The 25,661-nt window shown below is 40.7% G+C and overlaps 1 protein-coding gene across 1 annotated transcript; it reads left to right on the forward strand.

Annotated features, from left to right (window-relative positions):
- The first annotated feature begins 17,457 nt into the window (after nucleotides 1–17,457).
- insig1 (insulin induced gene 1) lies at nucleotides 17,458–25,440 on the forward strand. Its single transcript, XM_069667800.1, has 6 exons — nucleotides 17,458–17,673; nucleotides 17,806–18,153; nucleotides 19,299–19,423; nucleotides 19,671–19,837; nucleotides 20,398–20,497; nucleotides 22,830–25,440. Exons 1-6 carry the CDS (start codon nucleotides 17,616–17,618, stop codon nucleotides 22,857–22,859), a joined length of 828 nt encoding a protein of 275 aa, XP_069523901.1. The 5' UTR covers nucleotides 17,458–17,615; the 3' UTR covers nucleotides 22,860–25,440.
- Nucleotides 25,441–25,661: the final 221 nt, after the last annotated feature.

Below are 25,661 nucleotides of genomic sequence, written 5' to 3' on the forward strand. Positions count from 1 at the left end.
AACTCATCATTATTTATCAATATTGATTTAAAGCCGTTAACAAAGATATATTTCTTTGGCGGCACAACAAATTTGATTCCCTGCTGAGCTCTGTGAGGAGAGAGAGCAGAGAGCACGTGAGACCAGGTCAGGACGAGCAACAAAGGGAGAGAGAGAGAGAGACAGACAGACAGACAGATAGACAGACAGACAGACAGATAGATAGATAGACAGACAGACAGACAGACAGACAGACAGACAGACAGATAGATAGATAGATAGAGAGAGAGATAGATAGATAGAGAGATAAATAAATAGATAGACAGATAGACAGACAGACAGATAGATAGACAGACAGACAGACAGACAGAAAGACAGATAGAGAGACAGATAGAGAGATAAATAGACAGACAGACACACAGACAGACAGATAGATAGACAGACACACTGACAGACAGACAGATAGATAGATAGATAGACAGACAGACAGATAGATGGAGAGACAGACAGACAGACAGACAGACAGACAGACTGGTAGATAGACAGACAGATAGATAGATAGATAGACAGACAGACACACAGACAGACAGATAGATAGACAGACACACTGACAGACAGACAGATAGATAGATAGACAGACAGACAGACAGATAGATAGAGAGACAGACAGACAGATAGACAGATAGATAGAGAGACAGACAGACAGATAGTGAGACAGATAGAGAGATAAATAAAATAGATAGACAGACAGATAGACAGATAGATAGAGAGACAGACAGACAGATAGATAGACAGACAGACAGACAGACAGAAAGACAGATAGAGAGACAGATAGAGAGATAAATAAAATAGATAGACAGACAGACAGACAGACAGAAAGACAGATAGAGAGACAGACAGACAGACAGACAGACAGATAGATAGACAGACAGACAGACAGACAGATAGATAGACAGATAGATAGAAGGTGAGTTAAGGTAAATAGCCGGGTCTCTGACGTCACTTGCTGAACGTCGCTCCCTCTCCTCCCTCTCCTCCCTCTCCTCCCCCTCCTCTACCTCCTTCCCCTCCTCCCCCTCCTCCCCCTCCTCCCTCTCCTCCTTCACCTCCCTCTCCTCCTCTCTGATAACAGCTCCCACGTTGCCTCTTTCTCTCCTGCCAGCCATCTTCATTAGCATGGTAGCGCTCTGTGTTCTGACCAATACATTTCACTTAAACCCAGCTCTCTGTTTCATCTGTTACAGTTCTTCTACACTTCACGCTGGGCCTTCATGTATCATGTGAACATACTTCAATCTGTGAGATGCTAAATGAGGCTGCAGTGTTTTATGATATTTAATATATGCACAGTATGAGTTCAGAGGGTCAGAGCAGAGTAAAATCCCTACAGAGGCGTTTATCCTTCAGTGGGACTTCTTTATCATGCCCCCTGTGGAATAACCCCTTATTAACAGGCTGTGCTCATGTGGAGGGACCATGTCTCATAGTGCTTTTTATAAAGGTCAATGTCCCTAGTGTTGGAAAATGTATGATACCAGTCACATTTTCATGACACTGACCTTTGACCTCTATCACTGTCATAGGGCAAATTCTGCATGCCTCCGTAAATGCCCTTCTAATGTGCGTACGTATGGATAGCTCCATCATAAAGAGCACAACAAGAGCTTTAAAATGATGTACTGCATGAATAACAACAATAACAACATTTCTTATCAGGAAGAACGTTTTGACCCTAACGCAAGAACACACAGGGCGAGGAAACCCACAAATGATTGAGGATGTGATTTGAAAAGTAGACGGGACGCATCATTTGTACACTCTGTGGAGAAATCGAATTTGACTTTGGGCTCATGCATCTTACATCTGAGATACAAAGAAATAAATGTTTGATGTGCCCAATCTAAGATACCATCACGCTGCTTCGGTTAACATCTGCCACTGTCCGGCCTTTTCGTGATGGATTTTGTTTGAAAATAGGAAAACCACAGACCCTGAACGCAACATTCAAAGACCTGCTTCTGGCTTCAACGCAAAAGGCCGAAACATGGCGATCACAGCGACATCATGTGATCCAACTTCCTACTGCAGACTAAAAAAAGATCCCTCCTACATAAAAAAAACATCATTGCAGAATTAATACAAATATTTGCAGAGACGCCTCCTTTGTATCCATTAATGCCGCATCATTAAGATGCTTCACTACAGAGCAGATCCATTTACTGTGTCGGCTCTAATGAGTCTATTTGATGTGATTAACTGCAGGGAACTTATTGATCTGCAGCAGAGGCTGATATAATAACGATAGAGACAAATCTCATCTGTGATAAAGCGCTGGTTAGATTTGATTCCTGCTTATTATACTCTGACAACAGCTTGATTAGTTATTGATCAATCATCAGGTTAAAGTATGTGATATAAACGCTGCATTTACTCAGCAGGATGTGTTTTTGTTCTAAGTGTGTACTGTAAGTCCGTGGGCACTGAGGAGAGAAATCCCATCTGTATGGCAGTATGACTTCAGTGCAGTGTGACTCAGGGGCAAAACATCACACACACACACCTCAACACTGCCACAAGCACAAACACAGAATCCACAGCAAGCAGAAAACAGCTCAGTGCGCTTGTGGCTCTGTTCGGTCCCAAAAATCTTCCACAATCCAGATTTTTAACATCAAATAAATGCGCAAAAACAAATAAAATCTGCTTTTTTATGCAACACCGGGAGACTTTCCCGCCCTGATTTTCTGGCCCTCGGTCGCCACGATCAATAAAGGCATCAGTCGGCGTATATTTTCTCAGGCTTTATCGATTCTGAGGTTCAGGAAAATCCAGTAAATTCTTCATGATGTTTGCCAAACAAACATTTGACCTCAAGTGTTGAATGAATCAGGGACTGAAACAGCTAATACCAGATTGTGATTGAGCGCCAGCTCCTATAATCTGCTCACAAGAACGTACATGAATGGGTTTTTATACTTCCTACTGTACATATTTCCTTGCATGAAAGAGCGTGGGCGTACTCCTCTTCCATCCTGAGCCACAACCATGTGAAGCACCACCGCGCACCAGCAGGACTGAAATAGATGGATTCCACAGAAAATGAATCAAAGGCAGTGAGCTTGAGGTAATCACAGCGAGGCACTCTGCGGAGAGATCAAAAGTTTCTGCACCTGGAAACAGGACTACACCTCCTATCCTGAAGGGACCCAACACCAACATAACCGATGACTCCGCGCCCACGTCAGGACTCATTTCTCAGCTCTCATTTCTCAGCGTCTTTGCTTCTCGTTCTCAGATTTATCTGCGACGTGCGACTCAGGGGGAAACATATGGGAATGAAACTGCTATTATTTGCTGAGGTGATGTGCGGAGGTGTTTCATCCGAGGGGTGTGATGTCTTGCATCCCGAGCACACAATCACGCGGGAGCGGGAGAGTGTCCTCAAACGTGAACCCTGACCCTTCACCTGGTGTGGCCGTGTGGGAGTTTCAGGCTATCTATGAGCTTTTTAATGAGGAAGTATTGACAGATTTCTGGATTATTGTTGCTCTATGGACTTCTAATCCTTTCCCTATCTTCCTCTCTTAAGGGAACCTTTATTTGTCTAAGAACTGAGCCAACACATTACAAGTGCAATAAGCTCTGTAATTCACCTTCAAGCTCGTTTCCACTTGAGTCTATAATAACACTATTTCTCAGAACTGTGTGGCCCTGTAGGTTAAGGCGGGCAAGATTAAAATCTTTTATTCTCCTGTTGGTGTTCTTGCACTTAAGGTAACATATATCTTTACGTTTCTGTGTCTCTTTCAGCAAAGAAGTGAGATGTTGTAACTATAATAGAATTTAAGTGTTGGGAGAGCCTACGCAGGACGTTTTCCATTAGATTCAGACACTAGAAGCCGTGTGAAATATGTGTTTATTTGTTGGTAAAAGTACATGGCTGTAAATTTCAAGTTGGAATGAGTAGTGGTGCAAGTGTGAAACGGAGCAGGAACAGCTTGATTATAATACTTACATCTGTTTGTATCTCTTTGGTATTTTGAGAAATGACATCCTTTATTCACAGAGACGGAGGAAAAAGGAGGAGAGAGTTGGAAGGGTACGCTTAAAGAGCCGAGGGTGGGAGTCGAGCCCGCATAGAAAACTATACATCTGCATATGGGACGCACGATCTAACTGCTGAACTAAGCGCTCCTTTCATTTAGACATTAATAATAGCTTTCTTTTGCCTTTATTCCTGTGAAAACATCCGTTCACTCCTGTGGCTCCAAAGGGTCTGCTCTGCCGCACAGTGGGCCTTTATTAGCACACTTGTGTTTTATTTAGATTTATGATATAACTCGCACACTCACTTATTAGGGCTATTAAATCTTTATGCACATTTACACTGCACTGTTTGCACTGCACATCACGTTTAAATTTGCACTACCCCCATACAGACACTGCTCAGTGCTGCTGTGTATATTTGTGTTTTTATTAGTCCTTTAACGTTCTTTTGTTGCAGGTTTAACGGGAGCAGCAATACTCTGACAGATCACACCTCTGCTATGCTTACACCTCCAATAATAACAGTGTAAAATGTCTTGCTCTAACAAAAGAGGAAAATGAGGCACACAGCGTCGAGAGGACCTCTAATTAGGCAGCGGAGGAGCGTGGGCGGAATGCACATGTGAATGGTCTACAATACAATTAGGTCAACCTGTCGGGGAGACGACTTACATTCATTCAGGTCAGCCTGAACACACCTTTGATTTCAACATGGCAAAGCAGGAAAGTGTCTGATAATAATCATTCAGGTGTGGCAGCTGCAGGGCATGAAAGACTTAAAAGGAATGCAGCCGTTGTTAATGTGTAATTAGCAACACCCAAACAACAACCTTTGGTGTTGAAAGATAGAGCCAATGCAAAAAACTGCAGTTCCTCAAGTGTCCACTTGAGGCTGTCTCCAGAGGCCAAGAAGTAACATTGCGACAGATGGGAAAATGCAAATTTTTACTGCAGATGTAAACATGTTTACAGCCTGGTACAAAGATGGTTTTTTTTATAAATGGCTAATTTGCACAGGGGTGGATTTATTAAAATAACTTACACATTTTAAGTATATTAAGCCTTAAATTATCGCCTGCACAGCCACACAGTCACTAGCTTAAAGGGGGGGTATTATGCTAATTTCAAGTTTCATATTTCACACTGTGATACCTGTGGAGTAGCTTAGCATAATTTACAGTTAAAAAAACTCTCATACAGCCTCTGCCTGAAACGACTCAGCCAGCGCTGTCCCTTTAAGAATACCCCGCCCCCTACAAGCCCACTTTCTTCTGATTGGCCAGCTCTCAGAAGCCTGCTGAGGCTGTGTGGAGAAAAAACAGTGTGAAACCTGGCGTTCACAGCCTGGGGATTACTCCACCATACTTTTACCTACAGATGGGAAACTTCACCAACGTTTAGTCTGGACATCCAACATTGTAACATTATATATAAGTCTTAAAATTTGAAACAGCATAATACCCCCTCTTTAACTTCTAGGTGTTTGTGTTGTTGCTGCCATTTGGGGAGTTTTTGATGCGAAAATCTGACAAATAATCCGTCTCTGTGTGGGATTTATGGAACTTTATGGCCGTGCAAGAAGTCTGAGCACCAGCTTTCCAGTGAGTTAAATCTAGTATTATTAGATATTTTTGCTCTTAGCAGCAGGTATACAGGTGTAAGCCTGTTCAGTGTCTATCATATATTTTTTCATTTGTCGGCCAGTGCAGGAGTCAGGATAGTTGTTGGCTTCTCCCTGGAGATATTACGGCGGACCGTAGTGGTGAGAAGGCCGGTTATTTTAAGTGTCCCGATACGGGTCGTTCACCTGCCGCTCACTCACCCGGTCAGTGTCCTCTACTCTAGTCTGATAGATAAACATCCACAGTCACACAGTTACACTTGCTCATTTACCAGCTAATGTATCAGCCACTGTTTAGCTCCGATAACTTAGTGTTTGCAAACCCCTCACACCTCTCCAGCACCACCTTCTTGTCCAAATATGGTCACTTATGGCTCCAGAAAACCAACATGGCGGCGGCGGCCAAATCCGGAAGTCAAGGCTTCATTTACGCAGTCAAGAAACTAATGGGTGATGTCACGGTCTATGCTAACACTTAGCTTATGTTTTTCTTGCTATAGATGCTGTTGTCCTTGTGTGTTATGTACAGAGGGTAGCTGTGGAGCATATTGAGGACCCTATGTTAGTTAAAAAAAGAAAAAAAGAAAGAATTAGGTCGACAGATAACAAAATAATCCCGTTTTCTTTGTTAAAAGCGCAAAACTACATCATGCGAGAGCTCTCAGATGAGCGATTGTGTACATGACACTTCAGTACAGGCTGTTTGTTTACATCCTGCAGGAGCTGACCTCCTTGGCACTGCTGCAGTCGACTCTAAAAACAGCACCTGACCTGCTTTGAGGCAACACAACACAACGTGTGGAGACAAATAATCCTGCGGAGTTCTCAAAGCCGTGACGTGACGCCCAGATTTTAATTATCAGAGCATTCTGCAGAACTTTATTATCAATTTCCCAACGACTGTTCTTTAACACATTCCCCCATCTGTTAATAACGTCTACTTGATTAGAGCGTGCAATCATCTTTATTCCGCTTTAATCTATTAAAGCAGTCAGTCATCTCCTCCAGCCTCCTTCTGCCTCAAGAACTTATTGCTCCCATATGTGGCACTGATGACATTTCTGTGCTCGTTCTTCCCTCTGTTTGCTCGGGATGATTAATGACACACACACACACGTTGCACACTCTGCTACCCTGGTGCATTTCTCCTCATATACATTCACATGTCTAAAGCGAGCGTGAAACGTAACTCATCTGAGTCTCCATTTGACCTGCCGGATTCAGCTCCACCTTCAGGGCTCCTCCGACCAAAAGAGATTCTCCTCGGCTCGACTCGCAGGCGTTGATGAAAGTCGTGCCCCTTTCACAGCCTCGCTGCGGTTCGGCTGAACCGGCCTATCAATGAAACATGAAAGAGAAATGTGAGGCTCTCGGTTATCAAATGTTTCATTTCACTGAGCTTTTTTCTGAGCTTCTATAGATGTCATGTGAGGATATAATAAAAAGCACCTTACATTTTAAATCATAAATACATCCTGGTCATGTGAAGGTGGGCTATTTTTAATCAAAGTGTGCTGACGTCAAGCTCTTGACAACCTAAGCCTCCTTTTTGATATGTATATGCGCTGAAATTATCATCCTTGCTTCACTATCTCATGATTTCATTATCTGCAATTTAAATGAAAAGAGAACTTTGCTAATAATTGCCTGCAATTATTGGCTAGCCGGCGCCCATTAGCATATTGCTTGTTTCATGATTTAAAAGTGGCCTGTAAACGGCCGACTGTAATAGATCTACTGGGAACAATTACCTTTAAAGGGATGGTAATGACACACTAAGTAGAAAACAATTCACCTGCCCCTGCAACAACACAGCGGCTGCTGCTGCTGCGTCGCTTCAAGAGGAAAAGAGGTCTCATTTTGAAATGTTGCACATTTAGTGAACTTTATCTTGTATTGATGAAACAATAATAAGAATAAAGTTTGACTTCAATAAAGATAGGAGAGTCTATCATTGTGCTTTTAAAACCTGTTATCCCTGTGGAGTGAAATTCATTCACAGGTAATATACACTCTGCAGCAGGCTCTGCAACGGAGAGCCACTTTTCTCTGACCCCTCGGGCCGCCAGACGAGCTGTTATCGACAAATACGTCTGTCGCCTCCCCGGACTCCGCTGGAATCTTTAAAGCGAGCCGAGGGAGATCTCGTCTCAGAATTGAAAACGTCTGCTTCCACTTACACGGGAAGGAATAAACAAGTTTTTGCACAAAGAATGTCCCCAAGTGACTCTCTGTGCCTCTTTAATTTCCAATTTACTGTACAGCAGCCTGCATGCCAGTGTTTAATTAGCTGGTTGAGATGTGTGTGAGCGTCAGAAAGTTTGCAGCGCGGAGTCGAATTCAAATTACTGTCAAAGTTTGAATTGTTTTATGAGTTCTTCAGACAAACTTGGCAGAAGGTCGTTTGTTATTGTTCTGGTGTCATTGCGGCACAGCCTTGCAATTATTATTGCCTTACTGTGGCAATTATCAAAGGTACATCACCTGATCTCAGTCTCCAGTGAGACTGATTTGCTACCCAAGTCAGATACAGGTGTGAACGTGTGATCTTACATCTTAAAATGCAATCACCTTTTTTTAAAGAATTGTATTGTAGAGAAGTATTAAGAATAAAATCCACTCTAAAAGTGTCTTTTATAGACTGTTATGTGGCTGCCATCTGCTGGTGATTCTGTGCAAAAGCTCATCTGCTTTTTACTCGATTCTACCACCAGGGGGACGCAGCACTCCTGCATGAGGAGCGGACTTTCAGGCTTTCCAAACAAACACTTGATTAAAACTGTGCAATAAAATGTGATATCCTGCTGCGGATAAAGTCTATTATCTCACAGGTAAAGCCACACATGCTCAGAGATAATACAGTAGATCAGGCACACAGGCCGCTTGCCTCTGTCCAATTGTGACTCTGCAATAAATAGAACCATAATATTCCTGTGTAATGTATAGTAAAGTGATAAATGCCATGTAGGGTATAGGGGGAGTGTTTTTTAATTACTATGCCTTAATAATAATGGTTAATAATGACTTAGCTACTAAGAATTAAGGCCGTAATAGCTCAAGCTATTACAGTTAACATTAGTATCACTCATGTAATGACAGCATGCTGTATTATCAGTTTCATTAACAGCTTTTCTTACACATCAACCCCCTCGAGAGGACGCAATTAATGACAGTATCCTTTATTCCAGTTTAATTAAAAGCTATTGTGGACAATGTTAAAGCCAATTAATTGTACTTTAACACAGTGGTGTAGTTTATGGAGGTAGGTCAATTGATTGTTCTTCCTTTCAGCTATGATCGCCCTCTATAAATAAGGATAACAGTCAGTCTTTGAACACATCTATTCAATAATTTAAGCTACACTCATTCACTCTTTTCTATCCAAATAAAACTGAATATTTTTTGCTTTGGAAATCATTCTTTGGGTTTTATTCCGGACATCCTTCTGAAAAATACAGTTTGTCAAAGGACACTGTTCCAGAGTATCTTTTATGAAGTGTGATAAGCCTTAAAATATGGCCACCACAGTGTGTGTGCTGGGACAGTGCTGTGATGCAAGTCTGAAGAAACGGTTTCCAACAAAAGAAAATCACATGCTTTCAAAGCATCAAGGCTTCAGCTGTGACAAGTGCGGGGCAGGCCAACAAGGACAATGGTAGGACAGTTGTGGTTCACGGGACGGGAGTGTTCAAACCTCCAGCCAATCCCGTGACTTTCAGGATCACATGATGGCAGCGAGGGTTCGGCTGTGGCAAAATCTACAGTGGAATCAAGGTTTTTAGACGGAGAAACAGCAGGAGACAGTCAGTGTGAATTCTTGTTCTCTTTTGTTGTTTACATCGACGCATAAAAAAGGTTTTTTTTGGGTGTATTGAGAGAAAATATTCATAAATGACCCCTGTGTTTAACTATTTTGTATCAGTACAACACTCACACGCTTAAATTGTTCCTTTTTTGTTCAATTTTAGCTGAAATTTTAAGCTTATGTTAGTATTTTATCATATTTCCATACAAACCCCAACATAACCTCTTCTAAAGTATGCCACATCTGATCCAAGCAGCGTAGGAACTATGCTGTTTTTTCGCATATTAACAGGGTCAAGTGGGAATCGTCTGAGAACAGTAAACAAGGTGAGGTTACTTTTTAACTTTTCTTTCCCACACTAATCCTCTTGGGCAATTGTCTGTTCAGCACTTCCACTGATATGAGGCCACAATGTTAAACATTGAAGTGCAGCCAGAGAAACCTCAGAATGAGGTTACCTCAGGTAAAGGTGGTGGGATCTTTAAAAGGTGCTTGGCAAAGAGAACTGACTGTAAATACTCAGGCTAATTCAATATAACCTGACCAATAACTTCAGCAGAGAATCTGACAGTTATGAAACATGTTTGTAGAAGGGAACGAAAGCTAACATGGAATAAATGTTGTGCTACAGCATCACTTAGATTATTTAATATAATTAGACCGAGCCCTTTAAATACTAGAACACCATAATTCCACTTGTTTAGTTTAAATACATATTAAAACGTTATTGCAAAAGTGTATTAATTGGTTACTTTCTTATTTGTTGTCATAAATAAATATGAAAGACTATTTTAAATGTGAAGCTACAGCCGGCAGCTAGTTAGTTTAGCTTAGCATAGCTTAGCTTAGGTTAAAACCAAGGCTAGAAAAATGGGGAAACAGCAGCTCAGTTCAAAATTAACAAGGAGCAAGAACTCAGAGACGACTCATTTGCATTAGACACAACCCTAACTCTCATATCTGTATTTTAAATGTGAAGCTACAGCCGACAGCTAGTAAGTTTAGCTTAGCATAGCTTAGCTTAGGTTAAAACCAAGGCTAAATAAGGGGGAAACAGCGGCTCGGTTCACAATTAACTAGGAGACGGCTGTAGCTTCACGGATATGAACCTACAGCCAGCAGCTAGTTAGTTTAGCTTAGCATAGCTTAGCTAAGCACTGAGACTGTAAAAAGGGGTGAAACAGCTAGCTAAAATTTGTAGATTAAAAGTAAATAATTAGCAACTTCCTGATGGTGATATTTTTAAAAAAAAACTTGATGGTTAAGCTTTTTATGTAATGATTAAACAAACAAGATACAATGTAATTATTAATAAGCTTTAGAGGCACTGGTAGGAATGTTGTTACCTTCAGACAGGGCCAGGCTAGCTGTTTCTAGTCTTTATGCTAGGCTAAGCTAACTGGAAGCTAGATGTAGCTTTATATTTAACGCATGTATTTAAGTGTGGTATCGATTTTCTTATCTTCACCTTTTTTAGACAGTCATTGTGAAAAAATTGCACTCATTAATGAAGAAAATAGGAGACCTGAAATGACTTGCGACTGAATGAGTCATGTGCTCACATCAGTGTAATGTCCTAATGGATGGGTGCTGTCATAGTGAGCTGTCCTATTATTCACTGTCTGTGAAGCAGCTGCAGGATTTGTCAATGGATTACATCATCATTAAAATCTGCTTATGTGCTGTTTAGACTGGGGAGAAAGTGAAGAATGCTGCATAAGAAAAATACAGGTGAGGTGTATTTGAGGACGGTTGTGTGACTTTAAACTAAATTTCTCTATAATACTCTCTCTTTCCTCTGTGTTTCTCTCATACAGGAATGTACCCACTGAGGAAGCGTCTGTGATTGGCCTAGAATGACACCTGAGCAGGCAGCCGGGGATAGTTTAGGAGGCTGATTGGCTGCTGGAACTGTGCTGTTCATGGGCACTTCTAGTGTAGCTGACTTGAATAGAGCTTTTGTGTAAATATGCCACATATACAGGCTGGTGGGAACAGCATCACGCGAGCACATGCAATGATCTAAAGTAGCCCAGTACAATAGCTGGGCAACAATATAACACATTTGCAGAGCTTATAATGCCTTAAAAATGATCGTTTTTTTATCAGAGAAGTATTGATGTAACATTGTGGTGTGTTTTGAGTTTGTGGTGTTGGCTCATCTGTCTGATACAGTCACTATCTGTACAGTACTTATCACCTTGGTGCAATTCCCAGATAACAAACGCAAGTGTTTTTCTTTAAGGTAAAGGGGCCATTAAAAGGTCAAAGGCAGCAGTAAACTTAGCTCTGGGAAGCTAACGGATGATAAGAGCAGGAGGCAGTTCATCATAACAGACACACAAAGATAGTATATCAACTTAAAGGAATAGTTTGACTTTTTAGAAATACTCGTATGTGCTTTTTTGCAGAGAATTACAATGAGGAAGATTGATACCACTCTAAAATCTTACAGTCTGCTTAGCCTAGCATAAAGACTGACTCTGCGCAAAACAAGCTAGCCTGGCTTTGTCTTAAAGTAACAAAATAAAACTACTAAAATGAACGGATTAAATTTAATTTGTGGATAAGCTAGCTTTAGAGGGCCGGTATGTGGATTTGTTCCCTTTGGACAAAGCCTGGCTAAATGTATACCAATTTACAATCTTAATGCTTCGTTAAGCTAGCAAGCTAGCACATACATATTAGCCATAAAGACACAACTACCAATGACTCAATATTAGCCGTAAAGATGTGAGTATCAATCTTTTCATTTAACTCTTAACAAGAAAAGGTGTCAGTTCAACATTTGCCAAAATCCTAAAAAAAATTTTTACTTCAACATTTACCAAAATCCCAAACCATTCCTTTGCCCAACCACATTAAATGCTAGTCACTGTCTCAAAGATACAAACATTTTTATTCAGTGAACAGCAGAGTTTGTTTGGCTTGTAGCTGTGATTCAGAATATGTTTATCATCCCTTAAAACCCAACATGTTCTCTCTGTTTTGGAGTGATACACCCAGAAAATAAGCATGCCATGCAGGAGTGAAAGCAGGATCTGGCTGTGAAAAAAAAAGGTGAGCTGCTTTAAAACAAGTTTGGAGCTGAACGCCAAAGAACAAAGGGGCCGGGAGATTGCATCCTGGTGCCACGCCCTCGGGCTGTAGAGTCAAGGCCTTTATGGCATCCTTTGTTAAGCTGCTTGATACACTCTATAACCAGAATCCCCTTTCATCTTCCATGGCACAGAGAGAGAGAGAGCCACTGAAGAGGTTGTATGTATCCTGAGTAACCATAGTGCATTGAAGTAATGGTAGTGGAGAAAGGGGCACGATTAGGAGGGAGAGTTTTGAGCACACTGTGGTTTAAAATCTGATAAAAAATATGGCATTGATGCTGCAATTATTTGGATACAGTTGCCTGAAAATGCTGCCTTTTATTTATATCTTTAACAATTCCAGAGGTTCCCTTAATGTGCAATATCTTAGCACAATAGATGCAATGATTCTGACACCTGAACTAGAGGAAGAAAAACAGCAGGATTCTGAAACAGAGAGGATGGATTAGGATGTTTCCTTTCATATTTCACACAGGACTGAGGGAAGAAATTGTCAAGCTGGAGTTTGATAGATCAATTTACCAGCTGTTCCAGCAGGCTTTTCCTTTAGCTATAATTCAATCCCTCCCAGTCTAACAGCATTATCTATGACACGCTTGATCTGCCATTCATTTGAAGTGTCGTAGCATCTTGCTTTATCTTCTGATGTGGCGGAGACCTCCGCCACGCCAGCGTCAGCTCTGCCGGTTGCTAGAAGCTATTTGCTATATGAAAATTTCATGGTTATTATGACCCTGCATTAGCTAACATACAACTTGGGATTTGAGCCTCCACATTAATGCATGTAACTGTCAGAAGAGGCACTGGAAGCTTAATTAGGAATCTAAATTCTCAAAGGATCTCACTATTGTTCTTATTTTCCTTCTTTCATTAATAAAACAAGATATTTAATGTGTCCTCGTGAGTGGAAATCATCTCAGGTCACACAACAGTACGTTTTTTTTTCATACCAGAGGAACACGAGCAAAGGCAGATATTTACACACACACTCACCGCTGTAGGCTTTTATCCTCAGGCACCTGGATTGCCAAGAATTACATAGGGAGAAACGTATTCATTTGGGGAACGTACAAACACTCCTTTCAAATAAAGGCCTTCAACATACTTATTTTGTCCTGAGGCAGCGAACAATAGTATTGCTGGATCACTGGGGTGGTGTAGTAGTTTGGGGCCTTTGGGAGCTCACTGTAGGTGCAGCCTTCTCTGTTTGACTTCCTTTACCCCTTTGTGAAACTGTGAGGCTTTGGCGATTTATCTTTGTTTACCACATGGCCCACTGAAATTAGGATATTGTAAACATGACTGATGTCATTATCTATGGATTGCTAGAAAGTAAATGTCTCTGAATGTTACCGAGGACCACAACAGCGTGTTTGAAAAGGGGTCATGAGTGAGTGTGTATGCCATTTTATTTAAAAAGGTATGAAATGACTGAGGAATAAAAAGAAACATCGGTTTAAAGATGGTTAAAAAGCTCTTTGACCGTCTTATTATCCAATACGACATGCTGTATTTGTTCAAGCCTTCTGCATATACACAACACCAAATGAGACCGGGGACAAACACAAACTTTTCAACCCTCAATATACTTTCATGCTTGACTTGTTTGGTACAGAAATAGGGAAACCGCTCCAATGGAGTGCAGCTGTGACATTTTATTTAGCCATTCAGTTATCACTGCCATTTTAGAAATGGCATTTTCTCATTCTATCCAAGTGGAACCACTTTGAACTCTGTCAATTTGAAAGCACTGTCTGGAAACTGTAATACCTGTAAGATGACTTATATATCCATATGTAATACATGCATTCAAAAAACTCATTCTAGTGGGACTAAAAGGGCTCCTTTATCTTTAAATTACAGGATGACATGGTTGGTAGCCTATAATATGAAAGTCTTTGAGATACAGTAGCTGACCCTACACAACATTTACTGTTTTAGGTACAAGGCTACAGCCAGGCTAGCAGCTCAGTGGCACTGTACTTAGACACAGCTCTGCTTTGAGCTAACATGCTAACCGTGTCTATGCCATCACTCTAATGCTAAGCAGGTCTATTGTTCACAATTAAGTTACTCCTTGATATGAAAAAGTCTTTGGGATAAAGTCCCCTCCACTACATAATTTACCATCACACAACTACAGCTACGCTAGCAGCTCAGTACGACTATTGACAAGTTAAAGCTTTGAGCTTACTTGCAATGTCGATGCTAACATGCTGGTGTTTTGCTGGTATAATGATGACAACATAGTTTCTTGTAATATAAAAGGAACAAGGCTACACCCACATGTAGGAACAAGTCTAAATGCAAATTAGCTACTAAGTTAGATATAGCAGTGCTTTGACCTAATTTGAGTCACTTATGTCCGTGCTAACATGATGAGCAGGTATTATGTTTACTGTGTAGTAAAATATGACGTATAAGTGTTTGCAATAAAGTAGCTTCCCCTTCACTACATTTGGTATTATTGTTTGTAGGTACAAGTCTCCAGCCACGCTAGCAGCTTAGGGGGAATGTTGGCAGTGTTTTAGCTAACATGCTCACAATGTCTATGCTAACTTGTCACTAAGAAGTTTAATGTTTTCTATGTTCATAATCTTAAGTTGGATGCTAACAATTGCTGGGTTTAACTAAATTCAGTTTTAATGTTTATAGATTGTGATGAGATTAATGCCACTCTTATACCTGCATATTAAATGTAAAGCTACTGCTGGGCAGTTAGCTTAGCATAGCTTAACTTAACACCAAGACAGGTCAGGATAACAGCTAGCCTGATCAGTTCAGAAACCACCTAGGAGCACCTCTGAAGCAGAAATGTTACATCTCATTTATCTAACCAATGACTGTATCTAACCCATACAAAAATGGAGGTAGGTGGATTGATGTTTCAAGGTGATGATAGTTTTACTAAATGTTTAGCTTGAACCAGCAGAAAGTTTGTTTAGCTTTTTTTATGTAGGCTACTGATTAAACAAGCAAGAAATACTGTGATAATTAATAAACTATAGAGTTGCTGGTAAGGATGTTGTTACCTGTGGACAAAGGCAGACTAGAGTTCCCAGACTTTATGCTAAGCTAAGCTAACCAGAGCTGATTAAAGCTCTATATTTGCAGTACAAATCTCAAAGCAAGGCATCGTGAAAGGCCTTGGGAACCATTGATGTATGCAAAATTTGGTGTCGCTTGATAGCCTATTCAGTGTCTGTAAAAACATTCATGGCAATCAACCAAACAGATGTTGAGATATTTGGACCAACCGACTGACAATGCCATCCCTAGAGCCACGCAGCTAGCGTGGCTAAAAACTCTTTTGTGCAGCTGCAATGTTTGCGTGTCTCTTTTAATAATTATTGGATGTTTTTTTTTCAATATCCTTAGTAATTGGGGCATTGTTTTCTTCCCACATGGCACATTAAATCAGCCATAAAAATAAATAAAGATAAATTCAGCTTTTTGGTTGAGGCTTTGAAGCTGAACAGTGGGTGACAATCCTAAACCAGTCCCCACATTGCACCCTCATTTGGTGCAGAATTAATTTTTAGGTTTTGCATTTTAGCACCACATTATTGCCAAACAAACAATGAATTAAACACCCCGAGACATCAGCCACACAGATAATTATACCAAAAAATAGTATTTAATTAAACGTCTTTCAAAAGAAATGCTATCTGATTGACATGCTCTCTGTTTTTGTTTACCAAATTGGCTGTTGGTCTTGAAGCTTCACTCAATTCTGCAAGCAAATGTGCCTGAAAAAAATGAGTCATCCATGGTATTACTTTCAAAGTGCCCGCAGCTGAAACAAGTAGATTTCACTCAGTCTGGCAGTGAGATTTAAATAACTGTACATTTTCATTCATCTTCTCATAAATATGTTTTGACTATGTTCTCCAGCATGGTCTCAGATACAATAAAAACATGCACCTAATGATAAATGGAGGTTTGTTATCACACTGCCCTATATAGCCTACTTCCAATTGGCTCACATTGGATCTTGCGAAACACCTTTCCATGTTGTTGTTGGCCCTTGAAAAACTATGACACCGGGCACTGAACCTTTTGCATGTACTCTGACTGACATGCAGGAGCCCTACATGCTCTCTCTGCACACTCATATTGCAAGCCACGCCCCCTCTAACCTGAAAGTTCAATAACACTTTACCAACAACAGAAAAAAACACTGTTGTGCTACTGATCCCATTTCCTAAACCCTGCCTATATAAAGGTACCTGTGCAGTGCAGGAGTTTTGAACTAGTTTGTGAAGGTGCAGCCTGCTGGAATAGAAAGAAAAAGTGTGCTTTTTTGGACAACAACTGTGGAAGTTTGAGCATTCATCTTAGAAGGATCACGCTAAATGTCTGCTTTCAGCTGGTAAAATTATTTTTTAAATACTTAATTTCTCACAAAAGTCCATCATGGATCTCTCTTGCAGGTGTGGATTTCAGTCCAAAGTTTATCAGGACTTTTTGGACTACTTTAGTTGCATGTTTTACCACTGTGTCTATATTTATTATTAGTAATTTATGTTAATGTATCTTCTTTAGTTTTGATCTTCTTTTCAAAAAAATGTTGTCTTACAAAACTGTTTTGAGCTAGGAATATCATTAATGCATGACAGAAAAATGTAATAACACGTAGGCTACTGTGTCTCTGCTTATATAACAGCTCTTCACATGCTCTTTACATAAAGGGTTACATATGTTGTGCTGCCATTTAAAGTACTTCTCTGTTTCCACTTTCACTTCAGCTCTCCAGCCTCCTGGTCTACTCTGCGCGTCTGTTCCGGACGAAGGGGGCGGTGGGGTGGCGCCACGTCATATCAGCCGCCGCGCTCTGATTGGCTGCTGATTCTCACCCGACACAGCTGTGATTGTTTTCTGCAGAGGAAGCTCTTGCCCCCGGTATGAGCTCTGTGCTGTGGAATGGAGCAGTACTGTGTGTTTTTTTCTCTCACTGTGTGTCTGCTAACGATGATGTGAACAAACAACGTGATTGAAGTCTTTGTTGTACCGAGCAGGAAAACAAGAAGGGGATCCTGGGTAATCATTTGCTGAGGCGCGAATGAACAGAAGTGGAGCTTTCTGTTTGGACCAGACACTGAAGACGTCTGGACATAAAGGTAAGAAACAAGGATCACAGTCTTTTGTCACTATATTCTAACTAATCATTTTTGTCAGGACCCCCGGAAAACAATGCATCTCTACAATCGTGCATTAACTGTATCTATTTTGTCCTATTTCTCCCTCCGTAGCCCAAAAGTGCCAAATGCCAAGACTGGAGGACCACTGCTGGAGCTGCTCCTGTGCATCAAGGGTTGAAACTAAGCACTCATCTGGAGCAAACTGGTTAGCATCTAGAGCTGAAGAAATGATGTCCATCATCACCTCGGTGCTCAGGAATGCCTACGGCTCTCTGCACGACGTCCGGACGGCTAACCTCATCCGCCGGGGTCTGGTCCTCTTCACCGTTGGAGCGTTTCTCGCCCTGGTGCTCAACTTGCTGCAGATACAAAGACATGTCACCCTGTTTCCCGAGGAGGTGATGGCAACTTTGTTTTCGTCTGCCTGGTGGATCCCACCTTGCTGTGGCACAGGAGCCGGTGAGTAGACAAATAAAAATGTTAAGTAATGTGTCATAAATACTTGTGGCTGGACGTCAGTTTGACCTAGGTTATCAGTAGTTTGCTGCTAAGTTTGGGACAAAGGAATCCAGAGAGAGGAGGGGTTACAATACATTAGCTTTATTATTCTTAAAGAGACAGTTATAGTGTAAAAGACAGCTACTAAAACTAAATGTATTAATCATTTATGGGTGGTAAAAGACTTGAACGCATATCTGTGAGGTTAGTTCACGCCACACACCATATTAGGCAGCAAAAAATGGCAAGTTTACACTATTTCGGGCATACAAACAATAGTTTTCTATTGTCACCACTGTTATCAGCTACAGTACAATCATGTGGTTATGACTCATTAGACGGCCTTGTTTTTGTTGGCTATTATATAAGCCTTCTTTTACAGGGCTATAATAGTCTTGATGGTTTTGTCTGGCACAGTTATGAAAAAACTGCCTCAGTACAGATGGCAGCGATTCTCGTCCTCTGATTCGCCGCAACAACAGGACACGGGTTGAGCTGTTCGCTCATTGGCTCGTGTAATAACGGGTGAGCGGAGGGGGAGGTACTTTAAGGCCAAGAACCCGGAAGTCGGGGAATGCAGGAAAAAAAATAACCGCGTCTATCGTCGGCTCCTCCTCCCATGTGCTGCAGGGCAGAAACGAAATGAATGTTGAGGTGTAGCTTCATGTCTTGACAATTTATTTACATTAGTTTGAGGCGCTATGAACAGCTGTCCGTGCCATGTAAGGGCATGTTCAAGATTTTCACCGTGTAAACTTGGTACACTAAGTAGGTCAATGCTTTGTTTACAGCTAACTTTACAATTTTTGCTGCACTTAACTGTTCTTTAATTAATATATTGGTTATACATTTTAATTAACAAATGACAGAAAAGAGTGAAAAATTCCTAGTTCCTATAGGACAAATAACAAAAGAAAAGTTTAAGAGAAGTTTTCTTTGTGGGTTTTGTAATGTGTGCAGGTGTCTGTATGAGTCACTAATAATGAAAGTGAATGTTCAGCAAATAAAATCCCACAACGCAGCTCTGTGACACATTTCCCCCTTGGTGTTTCACAGGATTTCTGCTTATCTTATGTATCTTGGGTCTGTTTGTTCCCTTTTCGCAGCTGTTGTCGGCCTGCTGTATCCCTGCCTCGACAGCCATTTGGGAGAGCCACACAAGTTCAAGAGGGAGTGGGCCAGCGTCATGAGGTGTATCGCAGTGTTCGTCGGCATCAACCACGCCAGTGTTGTATCCTTTAAACAAGAACTCGATTTATACATTTTCTGTGGGGTTTTTTGTCAGTTACGCAAGGTTGTCATAGTGAAAAGAGGTTAGCAAACTTTTCTGTCTTTAGTTTGGCAACATGATGTCGTACTTCACCCTTACAAACTGATATTACTCAGTGCCAGAAGGTCATTCAAATATTTGAGTTAGAACTCGTCCCATTTTAACGTCATACCTGTTTGACTTTGTCCTTAACTGCATGATAACTCAGAAACTAGACTTCGACAACAACGTGCAGCTCTCCCTCACGCTGGCAGCCTTGTCCTTGGGCCTGTGGTGGACGTTCGACCGGTCCAGGAGCGGCTTCGGTTTGGGGATCACCACTGCCTTCCTCGCGACTGTGATCACACAGCTGCTGGTGTACAATGGAGTCTACCAGTAAGTTAGCCACTAGCTCCTGTCAGTAGAACAAAAGCTTTCAATTTAGAAGAAACAAAACTGTCCACCAAGGTTAAACAGTCATATCTAGTTTCACATTACACATACATTTTAATTATACAGCTGTGGGAGTAAACACTTCCTTGTTGTGAATGATCACGAATCTGGCAGTACTCCAATCTCGTGAGTCGGTCGAATAAAGATGTGACAGGTAACAATTGAAGGACTGATTCATGTTTGAGGAAGTCCCCTCGTCTCTGAGAGCCTAATTAACTTGCCTCAGTGGTAAAATTATTAGAAATACACAGCTGAGAAAAGAAGTATTGGTCACGATTAGGGTTGCAAAAAGCAGCTGGTAAAAATAAAAAGGGGGAAATGAGAGGAGATAATTAGAAAGAGAGATGTTTTTGTTATGCTGTGACACATTATTGTGTCTTATTTAGCTTTTCTGGGTTAATTGTAGTTATTTTGACTCAAAGGAGGTCAAAGGAGCATCAGTTAATCTGCTCTACATTATGAAGAACGATAAAAAAAGAGTATTTGTTTCTTCTCTCTTTCAGGTATACGTCTCCAGACTTCCTGTATGTACGCTCGTGGCTTCCCTGTATATTCTTCTCAGGCGGTGTTACTGTTGGAAACATCGGGCGCCAACTTGCCATGGTAAAGTCTGCAACTTCATAATCTGTTACCCTATATTTAATGTGTCTTTGATATCTATTAAAACTGATTCCACTCCTTAACTGAGTAGAGCTGACAAGTGGTTATAATGTAAGGAAGTAAGCTCACACAATAGCATAAAGTGGTTCTCTGTTTAATGGAAGTAAAACTTTCCTCACCATGGATACTTAATCACTTACTCAAACAAGTGAACGCCATGTTATAGTTTCGATTCATGCTTCTTTCTTTGTGTTCCTAGAGTTTAAAGTTCATGAAAACAGCCTGTCAAATAGTTAACAAGGCTCCTTCTTGGACAAACTGATCTTCTGACATTTTAAAGAGTTCTACAGATAAATCCTGTCCTTTAGGATCTGAGGAAACAGAATTCATTGTGTATTTGATATTTTAGTGGAGTTGTGTCTTAGGGCCGCACAACAATGCATTGCGATTTGACGTGCAAAAAACATACAGCAAAAATCCACTTGAATTGCATTACATTAGAAAAAAGTTGTATGTACACAACCCAGCCTGCTAACATTTGACCTATCAGATGGAGCCGCGGCTGTCAGTCAGCTTCTCTTAGAGTAGTTTGTGTCACTTGGGTCGTGTTTTCTAGCATCATGTCTGAGGAAGGAAAGAGTCTCCATGAAAAATGGTTGACGAGGAACTTTTGGTTAAAAATAAAAGTACTTCTGCTTTTTGAAATTACTTTGGATTCAAAAAAAAGGTGTCAAAATGTGTCAAATATGCCAATCAGCAGAAAGTCACAGGAACTGTTAGGTGAAGCTAAATGCACACTTAATACTGGTGTGTTTATTATACGTCATATTGTCATCGTACATCGCAGATTTTAATCATATTGTGCAGGCTTATTCTGTACATGTAGCTTCTAATCGGTATACTCGCATCATGTTTAGCTTTTGGGTGAACTATCCCTTTAAACAGCTACCAGACCAGTTTTAATACTGCAGTTGTTTTTATTTGAATGTTTTACACCGACAGAAGACTTATCTTGATCCAGTTTTCTAAGATACGATCGAGGTGTAAACACGTGTGAGTCTGCGTGATGTTTCCATCATGTTTGCACTAAACATCCCTACATGTTTGTCTGTATCTGCCCTCAAAATCTGTCAAACTCAGTCTAAACTGTGTGACAGAAAATTACGACTTCAAAAGACTCCTCTGCTTTATTTGCTAATATCCCGCTGAACCACAGCAGCTGATAACATTCCCAAAAGGTTTAAAGTTGCTGAAAGTGCGTCGGACGCCCTCCTTCCTTCATAATTATCCCATCAAGTGAGCTTTGATGTCTTCATTAAGCCCGTGCCCAGAAGCCTCACCTCATTCTGTCTGTAAAGTAAGAGTCCCGTCACTCCCTCAGTTTGACTCAGTGAAAGCGTGAAAGCAGATTAAGGGCTGTTGTTTTTCACAGTCGTGGCGGGACACAGAGCCAGTCAGGACTCGGCTGACCAGAGGGTCATTTGCTACTCGTTGTTTTTGTTTGTGACGAGGCCTGAGGAATGTTGGCACGAGTCTGCACTCGTGGTTTTGTTCTCTGTTTTTCTCTCTTTCGCTCCACTGACTCATTTATGAGAGGGATTTGGAGAAACATGAGACTCTTTTTTGAAAATTCTGTTTTAGGAGGCTTTTTTTTTTCTCTTCTGCATAAAGGCGGTTACAGTGAAACAATCTGTTTGGCAGAATTCACCATGCAGAGTGAAAAACAAGCCCCACTCTTTCCAACTCTTGTGCCTATTAGATCTGCCTTAAAGCTGGATGGAGAATAACTTTACCGGCTAATTTGAAGTTACAGTGAGATGTGTTGTTTTGGAATCAGTTGGCGAACAGTTGAGATGTCATGTCTGTATATATTTTAAATGTTTTGTGATGGATTAAGTGAGATTTGTGCAGTTTTCTCATGCTGAGCAGGCAGTTTAATTTCCATTTGGAAGAAAGAAATGTTTCAAAATAAGGGAACTGAATGACAAATGTTCCTGCCTTTCACCATAAAGTGGAAGCACGACATTATTTACGTGCAATATTTTCCTCAAAGTTTCGGTTGCAGTTTGGAGGTTTGAGTTTACAGGAAACATGTTGATCTGCTCATACGGTTGCGGCAGATGGCCGTCCACCAGTGACTCTCGCTCTGCTCAAAAGGAAGTTTTTCTTGCCACTGTTGCCGAGTGCTTTCTTGGTGGAAGATGAATGTTTAGTCTCTGTAAATATTCTAAACGAGTACAGTCTAGACCTGCTCTAATGGGTCATGAGATAACCTTTATATTGGTCTCATCTCTTATGTTATTAACACTGTGCTTCTTCTTCTGTCTCCCCTCAGGGCGGTGTAGAGAAACCCCACATGGACTGAACATCTGACAAAACAGGCGGCGGACAGCCGATGTAAAAATGGACAAGTTATGTTAAGAACGAGAAGAATAACAAGAGAGAAAAGACTCGTTGTTTTGACTTCATCCTTTGTTCTCATAACAAGGTTGGGGTCAGAGAAGCCCCTCATAACGTGCCATGTCCTCTGCACCTCCTTGTGGCCAAACAACCTCCTCCTCCCACCCCCGTTGTCCTCCATTAGCATCAAGGCTTCCTTCAAACTTCGACGGGAGGACAGTGTTTGCCTTCTTTTATTTCTTTGAAGTGAACTGTTGACTGGTTTTATTTTTATGCTGGAAGAACGAATCTTTCCACAGTTTATGGAGTGGAAGCGTGCGTGTTTGCTTTAGTGTGGATGTGTCCTGAGAGGGGTGCTATAATTTCTGATTTAATATGATCATAAAAAGGGAAATATTGTACAAGTGGGCAGAAAAAATGTCCTCACTCTCACGTAGAAATGTATTCAGCTGCATCAGGGGAAAAGTGTGTTCCCAATCAAACCAAATTAAGTATTTATTTTGAAAGTTTAGAATGACCCCAAACCAAATGTATGTTAGAAAACGAATGACGCTTCCCATTTTGAAAGAAGTAGTTTGACATTTTGGGAAAACGCTTTCTTGCTGAGAGTTAGACGAGAATGTACATCTGTATGGTAAATATGTAGCTAGCTCTAGAAGCATGTTAGCTTAGCAAAATGACTGGAAGCAGGGGATAAAGCTAGCCCAGCTCCTCTTTAGGTTGCAAAATCCATCTAACAGCACCTCTAAAGCTTACTGATTAATGTTTATATCTTCAAACTTATAAAGCTAAGCTAACTGGCTGCTGGTGCTAGCCACATATTTACTCTAAAGACATGAGAGTAGTAAAGAATGTATAATTTAAGTTGAAGCGTTCCTTTAGGGTGATTGTGGAACAAATATTTTTTCACATCTTTACAGTAAAAACACATAGCTAGCACCAGAAGCAAGTTAGCTTAGCTTAGCGCAATGACTGGAAACAGGATAAAGCTAGCCTCGCTCTGCTGAAGATAACAAATCTGTCACCTCTTAACCTTTTAATTAATGTTCCATCTTGTTTGCTTAAATTAAACTTAAGAAGCTAAGCTAAATCGCTAATTGCTAGTTACATATTTACTGTACAGACATGAGGGTAGTATTGAGCTTAGGTTAAAGTGTTCCTTTGAGGTGACAAATGCAACAAAGGATTTATATCTCTCAAATCTGTACAGTAATGATGTTACTAAAGCTAGCAACCGGTTAGCTTCACTTAGCACAAAGCCTAAAAAAACAGCTAATCAGGGCCTTTTTGAGTAATCTGTTTGGTTCAAACTTTAAATGCTAAGCTAACCAGCTGCTAGAATTGAAAACATATTTACCGTACAGACGTGACAGTGGTGTAATGGAATGTAAAGAAGAGTAACAGGAAATGCTTTTAGGAGTGCCAAGTAGTTCACCTCAAAATTATACTGGCTGACATTCCCTTGTATTTCCTCAATGAGAATTAGTCGCATTTACCTTTGGATATTGCTGATTCACAGCCTGTGTGTCGGAGTAAGATCACATTTTATATTTTTGAGACCTTCGGTACATTTGTCTTTTTCTGACTCTTTTCAGACAAACAGATGGAGGATTGTTTAGTTAGATAGGAGAAGTTGTTGACTCTCAGAGTGAGGACAGCCACGAGGCTGGTTAGTGTTTTGAAAGAATGTACCAGAAGTATACAACAACTACTTTTGCCAGCATCCAGGTTAGTTAAATGACTCGTGGGTCAGACTTTTGCTTCCCATCCAGACTGTGTGATGGTTCACGTTTCCCACTTCGGATTGTATCTTCAAACTACAACATTAGTTTGAGGTCATACAGCTGTCGAAGGAGAGGGCAAGACATTATTACTTAAGATTTGCAATCTGTGATTGCCTGTGTATTATAGAATGTAGTGCTTTTGTCACTATAACAGTTTAGTTTTATCATTTGTACAAACATAATGACATTACTGCTTGTATGTATAATGGCTTGCCTATGTAATCAGACAGGTATTATTACCATACTAGACTGTCAGTATGTTAGTTAGTGTGTGGGGGTCTAGAGGATTAAGTGCAATCAGAGTATACATGAGCCGATTATTCTTCCTTATTTATTATTATTTCTGACAGAGGCTAAACAAACATAACTTGTTAAGTGTATGCAGTGTGGATACTTCAAAAAGAGCAATAACATCTTTGTTTTTTGTCAGAGATTACATGCCTTTAGAGTCAAACAATGACTCTCACCAGAGAGACTTCATGAAAATATATTGTGTCAAACTGTTGTAAAAAGAATCTCATTTAGTAGCATTATGGAAGGAAACCTGATTTATTTTTTTAAGACATTTTCGAGGGCAGACCGCTTCGGGTTGAGTCTGCTAACGTTCAGGTGTGTTCAGCTGAAGAGGAAGCTTTATTTTTGGAGGTGATGAAGCACCTTTTGTTTCCATGTTTGAGAGTTTTCGTGTGCGTCTTCTATTTCAGCCGTGTATCATTTTTGCTACCATGGATTTAAGTGAAAAATAAAAACACCTGACGAGGACATTTGTGTCAAGTCTTAACTGGTTTATTTCAGGAGATGAATATGAGATTTATGTGTGTGACATTGAGACATCATTAAAGCCGCTCAACATTGTAGCTTCCCTTACGGTGATATAAACCGTACGCAATCCCTCATCGTGCCACATCCTGCCTTTGATAACCACACACTAGCCTAATTACACGTCTCAACAGCTCCAGTAAAACAACATCGCTCTGATATTT

The sequence above is a fragment of the Semicossyphus pulcher genome, unplaced genomic scaffold (genome assembly GCF_022749685.1).
Source record: "Semicossyphus pulcher isolate SPU_LCO1_2020_fin unplaced genomic scaffold, fSemPul1.0.p SCAF_18, whole genome shotgun sequence".
In the NCBI taxonomy this organism is placed as follows: domain Eukaryota; kingdom Metazoa; phylum Chordata; class Actinopteri; order Labriformes; family Labridae; genus Semicossyphus; species Semicossyphus pulcher.

Coding starts and splice junctions, on each gene's coding strand:
- insig1 (XM_069667800.1), top strand. CDS start 17,616: ATGAACAGAAGTGGAGCTTTCTGTTTGGACCAGACACTGAAGACGTCT. Junction 18,154..19,298: donor TTGCTGTGGCACAGGAGCCG/GTGAGTAGACAA, acceptor CCCTTTTCGCAG/CTGTTGTCGGCCTGCTGTAT. Junction 19,424..19,670: donor GCATCAACCACGCCAGTGTT/GTATCCTTTAAA, acceptor ATGATAACTCAG/AAACTAGACTTCGACAACAA.